The 12,162-nt window shown below is 38.2% G+C and overlaps 1 protein-coding gene across 3 annotated transcripts in view; it reads right to left on the minus strand.

Moving 5' to 3' along the window:
• The window catches only part of IFT88 (intraflagellar transport 88), a 49,912-nt gene that overhangs the window by 7,529 nt on the left and 30,221 nt on the right, over positions 1–12,162 (minus strand). The window contains exons 21-23 of one of the 3 annotated variants that reach the window (XM_009890630.1): positions 9,095–9,160; positions 7,295–7,401; positions 1,889–1,946 (exon numbers count right to left, since the gene is read on the minus strand). In XM_009890630.1, the coding sequence (XP_009888932.1) occupies positions 1,889–1,946; positions 7,295–7,401; positions 9,095–9,160 (231 nt within the window). Of the gene's footprint in view, positions 1–1,881; positions 1,947–7,294; positions 7,402–9,094; positions 9,161–12,162 lie in introns of all 3 variants that reach the window. The other 2 variants (XM_009890629.1, XM_009890628.1) reach the window with 2 other exon arrangements.

Consider the following 12,162-nt stretch of genomic DNA (forward strand, 5'->3'; position numbering starts at 1 on the left):
AGAGTAATGCCTTGGAATTACTAGAGCTTGCAAAGTTCTCATGTGTTCAACTGTGGAGGGGAATGAATTTTTTATTTTTTTTTCAAATTTTTTTAAAAAAAGACAACTTTCCATAGATATTTCTGTCTTTAAAAGAAGTATTGACAAAATGGTAGTTCAGGGGATTAATGTTTTCTTAGCATCTTTCCAGCTTGGTCATTATTTATATCTTCTTTTGCTAAATTACTGACTACTCTCTCCTGATAACATGCCTTTTTTTCATTAATGAGGGTAGGGATAACTACAAAATACAGGTGTAAGGAAAGAGACCCTTTATTCCATTTGCCTGTATGCCTGATGCAATGTTTTGCACAGCTGTAAATATCCTTGCCTGCTACCAATGCTGCTCTTCATTTCTGTTTATTATAAGCCAAAGCAGATGTCCACTTTTCGACAGAAAACAGGGACTGATGCCATCTCATGCTGCTGTTTTACTGGTACTTCTAGCTGGCTGCCTGATCATAGGGCTGATGCAACAAAGGAGAGTCCAGAAATGTTTCCATCCCTCTCCGTTACCAAAATAAGGAATTTCACCCCATGAATTACTTTGGCCCGAGGCCCAGAACAGGTAAAATTCAATCCTAGGTGAATGGTGTTTTTTCTACATATCAAGAAATGATTTAAAAGTTTCTCTCGTGAAACTACTGAGCTGAAAAACAAATGAGATCTCTCTCAAGCATCCAACACTCATTCTTAACCCTTAGAAAACCCAGGAGAGCGGTCTTCATAAATGTAACAGCATTCTAAGGTCATTTTAAGATTACAATAGTAATTTCCATGACTTTTCATGACCCTACAGAATTGGATAAATACAGTAAAGCGTCTGCTATGTAGGTGGAGAAATAAAGCTACCAAATAAGAAAAAATATTCCATAAATTATTTCTCTGTAAAAGGAAGAGAAAAGAGGCAAGAATTTATAGGGGATATCTTTTTATGAGACCCACTGATACTAAGATAAACCAAATGCAGAATATAAAGAAACCATTTCCTATTTGGGTCAAAATGGATTTTTTTTTTCTAGGTGGCTGAATTAGCCTGAAGTCTGCTAGTTTCCATAGAGCAGCAGTGGGGAACAGTTAGGTTTAACATTACTGACATTTCATGGATTTAATAATGGAAGGGAAAAATCATTAGCTCTGCAATATGCACACTACCTAGTGCAGAAAAGGCAAAGCAGGCCAGTTTCCAGACTTGCATTGCTGGAGTTTCACATTTATGAAAGTCAGCATTGTAAATCTATAGGAGCAGAGAGAATTTGTAGTCAGAGAGCAAGCTTTCCTCTACGGAAGACTCAACTTTGCTATACTGGGAAAAGGGGAAGAAGCTCAAAGATAGTACGGATGTCTTTTCCTTATTACAGAGTTGGTTGCACAAAATAGTCTCTTGAACTTGTCATGAACACCTAATGTAATAGACTAGATGGTGGGCACAAAATGCCCTTTTCTCTATGTTAAATAAAGACACAATGAATTCCTGTTTTTCATAGCTTACATGTTCTGTTTCGTTATAATAAATGATTCCTTATAGTAAATATTCCAAAGTTAATGGGATAAAAACGTTCAAGTCCACAGTACTGAAAGGAAGTAGAAATTTAGCTTTAGGAATACACTGAGATCTGTACATGAAGCACAAATCATAAACCAAATACATGCTACTATACCAACTGAGGTTTCATACAGCAATGAGATAATCTAAAAGTATGAAACAAAATTTGTGAAGTACTTGCATATTACATATTTGTGTGCATTTCAGAATGTAAGGAGGTTTTACAAACACTTTAAGAAAAACTAATTTTTTTAGGATCCTGACAAATCTGGTATTTAAGCAGAGACCTTAAGTACTTACCACCAGCAGCATTTCCTTCTCTGCGGCTACGTGCACTGCCATCTCTGCCAGATTTAATGCGCTGGAGAATGGTGAAAAGTGTTTGAAAAGAACAGAACAAAATCCCCATTTAGTAATTTACATTACAGATAATTATTGAAAGCTCAGCTTATTAATAAAACAGTAGAATATTAAACTAGTCTTACTATACTGTAACTAATAAACCTTGTTTTTTCAACACACAAAATTGTCCTTAAAATCAGTCTTAAATCCAATGTTTACATAAAACGAGTTCTACGAAATTCAAACAGAATATCTCAATAAATCATTTTCTTCAGATAAAATTTATACATGGAATGTGCATAAAAATAGTTCAGATGTACTTTTGTAAAGTACAGCTGAAAAAATAGGCAATATAACCCTCCTTGCACAAGTTCAAAGTAGCCTCTGCCTATTAACGTCTTGTAAATCCCACAAGCGTTTTATTGTAAAGATTCAAGGGGGGGGAAGTAGGGAAATCTATAAAAAGAACTATTCACCCCAAAGATCTTAAATTTTGAATACTTGGCACAGCACTGTACTTTACAGCAAAATTTAATTTGCTGTTGAGTGTTAAATGCAAGATAAAGGTGAAGGTAAATACTTTAAAAGCTGTGTTTAAAGGTCAGCTCTCTTGCACTGAAGAAGGTACCATAAACATCTTCCAGCTGTGTTTTGCTTAGCGTTATTTGAAAACTTTAACAGTTTATCAAAGCAATACCTCTGTATGGCATGGCAGACTTGGCTTCTCCTGGCAAAACACCAAATTCCTCATGCAAACATCTTGTCAATTACAAGAAAATACACCTCAGCAAGGGACTTTTTGACTGATATGTACAAATACTTGGTGTTTAAAGCACTCAGATGTTAATAAAGTAATCTTTGCATCTTATTTCAAAATATGAATTCAGGATCCGATTAAAACACAGGCGCATGCTACCTAACTACGTATTCAGGTCAATTACTATAGCTTCTTCACTTATTTTCCACCAGAAAAATATCACAGAGCCTGGCAAAGTTGGAATGACACAGAAGTAGTGAAAGAACTTTCAAAATTGATGCCAACGGAAAACGGAAGAACCCTTAAATCAAAACTCACAGGAGTCCGACAGGAAAGCAGCGAGCCTAGTGTGAAACCAGGAATGGTTTCGCAGCGATCCAGACTGGGACCAGAATTTCTCATACTTTTTATTTATCTTGGGAAATCCTCAAGTCTAAAATATGCTCTCTGAATTCTGGATTAAATATCCTATTCACAGTTCGGTGAAGTAGCATATATCATTTCTTCAGGATGCGTGTTCAGACTCTCCAAATGTTGAATGACAGATAAGTCTGCCTGTGGAAGCTCAGCTTCCATGTGCCAGAGGGAAGTGGTCCCTATGTGATAGTACCCTCATGGCACTTACATCCCAGGACTTTACTCCCAAATATTACAGAAGTACTACAGCTTAAGCATATGACTAATTCCCGTAAAGTTCCAAGTGAGTAGTCATCCCATACTAAAAGCAGACATTTAAAATAGGTCCAATGATTTCCACCCTAAAAATGCCTATTTCTCTCCCATGACTGCAAAAGAAATTTAGGATTATTAGTCCAGATGTAGATGCCTGAAGGTAAAGGCAGTAAGTCTCCCTCAGTGCTTGCACCTATCATCACTGCTTCACACCGCACCCAATCAGTCCCTCGTTTTCAGTCATTAAGCTCGCTTAACGGAAATAAATAGTAATGTGTGCATACATCAGCGCCAAGAAAGTTGTGTGAACTTCTACACTATTACCTGTCTTTTTTAAACTGAAACATGAAAGAGTAATGCAGTTAAAAAAAAAAAAAAAGAAAAAGAAAAAAACAAGATATGAGGGTTACAGTAAAAATCCAACGCTGTGAGAGACAGGGAGAAAAGTTTCTACAGGGAATGAACCCCACAGATGTTCCCAGATTCTTGGCTGGAAGTATTTAACAACTTGTCCATATTTGAGAGCCGAGTGAAATAAGTACTCCAGAATATTTATTTTGGTATAAACTCCATGTGGATACACTTATTCTGGAAAAACAATGCCAGAATAGCAAATTTTGATAAATTTCTACAGGAAGACAAAGTCTGTGTGCAGACTTTGAAACGCAGGTATAGTACACTAGCGTTTATCTATTTTCTTTTTACTGGGTGCAATCGAGAAATCACAGGTTAGTCTGAAATTGGGAGCAGGAATTGAACTATATCTGGTATTGCTAACTGAAACCAGTGTTGCTATTGGAAACTTAGGTGGTGAAATATTAAAATTTGATAATTTTAGAACTTGAAAGTACAGTTTATGACTATATGCTCACAGATGACAGAAGGAATTTCTTAGGACAAAAATACCTAGTAATTTCCAAAGCCAGATGGTAGACATAAGACTAAAAAACCACACACACACACAAACCAGCCAAGCAAAAACATTGCCCAAACCCAAAACCATGGGATGGGAACCCAGATGTAATACCAATGGCAAAAAGGAATTGCAGGGCTATTGTTTGCAAGACAGCACTGATGTTCAGATTCTCTCACAGAAATATACTCAACTTCTAATACAGGACAGTGGCATATTAAATTGCAGTGCGTTCTGTAACATCTTTTGTTTTCTTAGTGTCTTCGTTCCTTTACATCTACAACGGTGTTAATTTTTAAGAAAACTGGGCCAGTAGGTTCCTTGGGGGACAGAAAAAGTTGTTCCTTTCCTTGAGGAGACATTGAATTTAGGAGATTTCAGAACGTGCCAGATGAGAGCCAGAAGAGGGAGACGGGAGCCTGTATCCCCATGAAAAAGAGCTGCAAGAAGGAGCAGAAAGGTTCTGCTTCAGAGGTTCTGAAGAGAATGTACTAGGAAGTGCAGGGGCCTAATTTTGCTGCCATTCAGAAACTCACTGAGCTTACTCAGACAGGCTGGAAGGATGGACATGCCTGCAGGGATGAAGTTGACAGAACTGAATAGAAAACTGTTTTATTTCTGCTGGTGGTGGTGGTTTTGAGGGGGTGGTGTGTTGTTCTTTTGTTTTGGGTTTGTTTGTTGTGTTTTTCTTTTTTTTAAACCTAGTGCATTTCAGTTTTCTCTGTTTAAAAGAAAATCGGGTTAGTTTAAATTATAATAGAATAAGGTCGATTCAAATTTAAAATCCTGTTTTCTTTTCTGGGCAACATGCTATAGCAAAATGATTAGGCAGATCTACCTTAAAGCTTTGACTAACTAGAAGTGCCATCATAGATAACTTATTCTTCCCTCTACTCTGCTCTCATGAGACCCCACCTGGAGTACTGTGTCCAGGTCTGGGGTCCCCAGTACAAGACAGACACGGACCTGTTGAAGCGTGTCCAGAGGAGGGACACAAAAATGATCAGAGGGAGGGAACACCTCTCCTATAAAGACAGGCTGAGATAGTTGCGGTTGTTCAGCCTGGAGAAGGGAAGGGAGAACTTACTGTGGCCTTTCACTTAAAAGGGGGTCTACAGGAAAGATGGGGACAAACTTTTTAGCAGGGCCTGTTGCTATAGGAAAAGCAGTAATGCTTTTAAACTAAGAGAGGGTAGATTCAGACTAGATGTAAGGAAGAAATTTTTTACACTGAGGATGGTGAAACACTGGAACAGGTTGCCCAGAGAGGTGGTAGATGACCCATCCCTGGAAACATTCAAGGTCAGGTTGGATGGGGGTCTCAGTAACCTGATCTAGTTTAAAGATGTCCCTGCTCATTGCAGGGGAGGTTGGCCTAGATGACCTTTAAAGGCCCCTTCCAACCCAAACTATTTTACGATTCTGTGATCTTTTAAATATTTTATTGGTAGCTTTTTCCCCATCAGGAAGTACAGAAATATGTTCTGGAAAGCTCCCGCTTCCAACATGAAATAAACAGGAAGAAGAGCTGTGACAATTTTTTTTTATTTTTTTTTTACATACTCAAGCATTAACTTTCTTAAAGGAAAAAAAAAAAGTGTTTTCCTTGGAATCCTCAACATTTGCAGATCTATGGTACCTTCAGTGTAAAAAATGTTGGAATTATATGCAAGGAATATATATATGCAATCTCCGTCTCCAAGGACCTCTCTATCACCAACTATAAAAGAATGCAGTTTTAACTGGTTTAATCTCCAAACTTTCCTGAGTAAAGCACTGAGGTATTGGAAGTTATTGCAAAGAACCATGTATATCACTGACATTGAACTGATATTCTCTAGAAACTAAGCAAAGCCTGTTTAACACACTTCAGAGGTATCTCATAATTAAGAGTTTTGCAGAATAGGAACATTATATCTCGTCATCTGTTTTGTTTACTCATACCATTCTGGGGGACACATAGAGGAATATTAGCCGCACTACATATGTGGACTGCTTTCTGTTGTGCATTTTTCCAAATGCTTTAAATTTTACATTTACTGAAAATCCAAACCAATATACTTCAGCTAGCCCCCCTAAAGTAAGCTTACGGCATAAATTTGGAATCCTTTCGTGTTTCCCTTTGTGAGTTTCATTTTTAAAATGTCCTAGTGTACATATGCATACTCAGACTCTCTGGAATTTAAGTAAAAGTGAGGTAACTATGGATGCATTTACACATTATCTGACATCAAGAGGGAGACAGTAAGTGTCACTAGAAGCAGAGTAAATTAGCTAAGACTTAATGTGTCCTAATGTGACCACGTAGCTTAGAGGCAATTCATGGGCTAGGAAGAGCAAGCTTGAACACTTTGCAGCTCAGCAGCACAGATAACGCTTTCCAAACAAGAAGCTGATTTTAAAATCTTATTTTATCACAAGAATAGCAAGAAAACAATGCAAGCACATGCACACACACACGCGCTTACTCCACTGAGTAGAGCACAAGTTATGATCTCATACCTTTCACAGCCTGTAGCTTTTCCACAGAATTTTTTTTTTCCAGTTTAAAAGTTGGCATGAACACGAATAATTTACTTCTACCTATGTAATCCGTCAATGTTGCAACTTTCTATATAGCAAAACAGAGTCCTACTACATGGATAAACTCTTAGGCTCCCCTTCTCTCCCTGTAGTTGCATTATTACTTGGCTCATGCATACACTTCACACAGTCTGGCAAATAAATAGGAAAGACGACATTCCAGAGATGTTGAATTATGTGGGTGGCTCCAGTGTTCCCATCACATCCACATAATCCATCTTTCACTAGTATTTAAAATCACAGAAAATCCAATGCTCAAAAAACATTTAGACAGATAGAAGGCTGATCAGTAATTTAAAACTAAAACCCTCCAAAAATGCAAAATATGAGCCTCTTTAAAGCAGAAGTTAATATACATTGTATCCTAAGTACCATAAATGCTACTTTAGCTTCATCTATTTTCGTGGTGATACTGTATAATCACAGAAAGAAACAAAGTTACCTGCTCTCTTATTTCTTTTAATTTTTCCACTTTCTTAAGCTTTGTCACATATTCCTGGACTTCTTTCAGCCCCATATCTGTGCAGAGACGAACTAAAAATCGGAGGCCTAATTGAAAAGCAGAACATTGTTAAAAAAAGGCTTACAAGCAGGTCAAAGTACAAGTGCACCCTAACAGAACTGGATATACAGAATGGCAAACAATGCAAATAGCTGGGAATACAAGGTGACTCTAGTCCGGTATCACTACGCAAGTTGTGGTATTCTGCAAATAATTTAACATTATCTGTGATAGAGTGTCTACATCCACAAACAGTACAAATACCATTTATACATGTGGAAGGCACAAGACACACTAACTCATCTGGCTCAGAACGTTTGGCATTTGCAAAATGCTTTGGAAACTGGAAAGCACAATAACAATACTAAGTTATTGCTGCAGTCGATTTTTTTAAAGATTAGTATTTATAGAATTAAAAAAACCCAACAAACCAGCCATGAAGATCCAACTATAACTGTATGATGGAAATAAAGGAACCCCTAAAAATAATCCCCTGAGGCACTATACCAAACTCTGAATACATCATTGCTATTCCTATGTATTTGTCAACATCCCTTTGGAAGAACTGCTTCTGAATCAGAAACAAGCATGACATGACCCATTATCCTCCTGAATGCTTTCATGAATATGCTATTTACTTTTGTGCTAAGTCAGCTTTCTGCTGGTTTAGGAAGCTGAACTTGTTCACTGAGGGATCAGATAAGCATCAGAACAAGCATAAGCAAGATGGTTGGGAGCACCTGGCCAGGGAGGGATGAGTGAAAAAAACATTGTTTCCACAACAAAAACCTTTTAGTTAAATTGTCTTGTCTAACTCCTGCCTCCATTTTGTAATTTGTAGAAACTAAATTCCAAAAAATATTATTATTCTAAAAGGTTTACTAAATGCTCCACCACTCTGAAATATGTGTGACCAATATGAACATGACATTTTGCTTATAACTTTGAGGAGTCATACTATTGAATTTCTCTTGTACAACACAGCTGTACGATTCATTTTTTAAAAAGCAGTATTGTTCTGCTTTAACAAACATGCAATTTTATTTTAAAAATACAGTAAATATCCTTCCCACACAACATTTAAAAGCATAGTCTTGTTGGCAACAGCCTCATATTTTGAGGCACAGCGTGGGATGTAAGAGGATGTTCTCACAACCAGTGACATTCCCTGTTTTCCACAGGGCTTTTTCATGTAGACTGATTCTGCAAAATGTCTTGCGCTTCAAAGTTATGTTTCCTGTAGTTTTGTTTGAAATTCTCAACAGATTTTCTAGAGATTGGCTGACCTGCTATACTTAAAAACCCAACAACAATATCTCACCCTCTTCTTTTGGAAGGCCTGGCTTTGGTAAAACTTAATAAGAAGATTTTCTCATATCTAGAAACTTGCAGCAGGAATTTCAACTAGCTGGGACTAGAAATAAAAATACATGTATTTTATCATAAGAAAGATTAAATAAGTAACATTATTGTAAAATTTAGAAAATATGTATGAGAGAACTTAACCAATCCGCTACCGTTAAAGTTTATTTTCATCTCTGTTCTTCAGCATTACCCTAATAGTTCTTAAGTCACACTTTGGTGTTGTCACAGAAAACACACAGCATTAGCATGAGTAAAAATGTTAGTTCATGAAAATATTTTCACATGAAAAATACTTACATCATACAATTACTAATAGACATATTCAATGTAACAAAGTTTCCTTTGATAGTTGTACCACTCAGTGAAACAACTTACATTCCACATTCTCTGGGAACTTTCTGTGAATGACTTTGTATTTCTCTAAGGCTTTCTGGTAGTTACCTGCAAACAAAACAAACATCTCCTATCCACATACCCAAACATAAAAAAGAATATCTGCTGAGAAATTGATACAGTTTAACATCACTTCATCTTTTTAGTTTGAATACATGATTTAATACTGTAAGACCAAATTTGATAAAACCAAACTTAACATTCTTTAGTTACTGATAGTAAAAATTAAGAGCATCTGAAAACAGTCCAAATTGCTCTGTAAATAGCAGAATTAAGCATACCAGTGCTTATCTGAGGCTGCAAATGCATGGAATGGTCAAATAGAAGTGTGTAACAGCTGAGCTTTGCCTGTCCTTCCTTCTCTCAGAATACTAATTGTGTGTCTCTCCTTTTCCCAGATCTGGTAGCAAAATAATTATCCTTTCAGATTTTTGCCTTCAATTACGGCTCATCTTGATTACTATGCAAAGGACTGACAGACCCTGTGAATCTAAAAATCTCATAGCCATAACATATCTGACAAAAAAGTTTGTTGAGATATCACTATTTTTATTTTCCTAGTGTGAGGTAGAGATCTGCTACGTGTTAACACAATAAGCTGGGAATTTTGCCAATGAATCATAAATGATCTAAAAAGCAGCCAAAACCATTGTGTTTCTTTGCTGGGAAAACAGTTCACCTGTCTAGTTTTGGGTGGTGCTGACTGTTCTTAATTCCCTGACTTCCCCAGGTCCTGTTCCTTTTCTCACTGTTGTATTAAATAACTGAGCAGAATGAGAAAATGCACTTATTATTATGGAAGTCTGTTCTGCAAAGTTCTAAAGAAACATAAAGGAGGCTGAAAAAATGGGACAGCAAGAAAGAAGAGTATTATTTACATCACCAAGTGCCTTGAATGCATTTTAGGTGATGAAAAAACCCAGTTAGTCTCTTTCCATTTTGCTTACTGGCGTATTATATTCCCAGTAAGAAAATACAGCACATTAAGATTGTCTTTTGTTTGTGTAATGCAAATACTATTTTAATACTGAAAAATTATACCTGCCATTGAAAAGGAATGGGAATTAAACAACAGTAAAATCTAATTACTTATGTTAGATCAGATGGTAGTATAATTACATTAAAAAAAAATTCTATCAGGTTATTTACGCTGTAGTATCTTCTTAATTTTATTCATTTAATAGCACCAAAGTAGTTTCATGCATAAGTCAGTGCAGGCACACTTCCTGGACTTAAAAGAAAAGTCATGTTTTATTACATATCCATATTATTTCGTTATGAATTTTCTACGTAACTGAATTTTCAAACAAACTTTAGAACCAGTATTCACATCAGGTAGAAAAGATTAAAAGAAAGAAAAATCAAAACAAAACAAATCATAGAATGGTTTGGGATGGAAGGGACATTTGAAGACCACCTAGTCCAACACCCCTTCCATGGGCAGGGACATCTTTCACTAGTCCAGGTTGCTCAAAGTCCTATCCAACTTGATGTTGAACGCTTCCAGTAATGAGGCATCCACAACTTCTCTGGGCAACCTATTCCAGTGTCTCACCACCCTCATTGTAAAAAATTTCTTCCTTATGTCCAATCTAAGTCCACCTTCTTTCAGTTTAAAACAACTGCCTCTTGTGCTGTCACTATAGGCCTTGGTAAAAAGTGTCTCTCTATCTTTCTTGGGGAACAAACAACAGGAGTTAGAGACATGTGCATACCTGCGAGACTATGATCTAATTGGCATCATGGAGACATGATAGGATGGCTCTTAAGACTGGTGTGTTGAAATGGACAGATACAGGCTCTTCAGGAAGGACAGGCAGGGGAAACAAGGAGGGGGTGTAGCCCTCTATGTCAAGGACTAGCTGGAACGCATGGAACTCTGTCTGGAGAGGGATGAGGAGCCGACCGAGAGCTTATGCGTCAAGATGAAAGGGAGGGCAGGGACAGGTGATGTTACAGTGGGGGTCTGCTACAGGCCACTTGACCAAGAAGACTGAGCAGATGAGGCCCTCCGTAGACAGATAGGAGCAGTCTTACATTCACAAGCCCTGGTCCTCATGGGGGACTTCAACCACCCTGATATCTGTTGGAAGGACAACACAGCAGGGCATAAGCAATCCAGGAGGTTCCTGGAATGCATCAATGACAACTTCCTGCCCAAGTGATAGAGGAGCCAATGAGGAGAGTTGCCTAGCTGGACCTTGTTCTCACCAAGGAGGGGCTGGTGGGGAATGTCACGCTCAAGGGCAGCCTTGGCTGCAGTGATCATGAGATAGTGGAGTTTGATATCCTTAGTGCAGTGAGCGGAGCGCACAGGTAGCTTGCTACCCTGGAATTCAGGAGAGCAGACTTTGGCCTCTTCAGGGGTCTGATTGCTGGAGTACAGTGGAATAAAGCCCTTGAAGAAAGAGGGCCCCAAGAAAGATGGTTAATATTCAAGGAACACCTCCTCCAAGCTCAGGAGCGATGCATTCCGAAAAAGGGAAAGTAAGGCAAAAACACCAGGAGGCCTACATGGATGGACAAGGAGCTCCTGGACAAACTCAAACTAAAAAACAAAGCCTACAGAGGGTGGAAGCAAGAACAGGTAGCCTGAGAAGGATAGAGAAATTGCCCAAGCAGCCAGAGATCCGGTTAGGAAACCTAAAGCCCAGATAGAGTTAAATCTGTCTAGGGGTGTCAAGGGCAACAAGAAAGCTTTCAATGGGTATATCAATGAAAAAGGGAAACTAGGGAAAATGTGGGCCTTCTCTGGAATGACACGGGAAACCTGGTAACCTGGGACATGGACAAGGCTGAGGTACTCAATGACTTTTATGCCTCTGTCTTCACTGGCAAGTGCTCCAGCCACGCTGCCCAAGACACAGAAGGCAAAAGCAGGGACTGGGAGAATGAGGAGCCACCAATGGTAGGAGAAGACCAGGTTCGAGACCAGCTGAGGAACTTGAAGGTGCACAAGCCCATGGGACCTGATGAGATTCATCCATGGGTCTTGAGGGAACTGGCGGATGAAGTTGCTAAGCCACTATCCATCATATTTGAGAAGTCAT

Source organism: Charadrius vociferus, unplaced genomic scaffold, assembly GCF_000708025.1.
Source record: "Charadrius vociferus isolate BGI_N301 unplaced genomic scaffold, ASM70802v2 scaffold278, whole genome shotgun sequence".
Classification (NCBI taxonomy): domain Eukaryota; kingdom Metazoa; phylum Chordata; class Aves; order Charadriiformes; family Charadriidae; genus Charadrius; species Charadrius vociferus.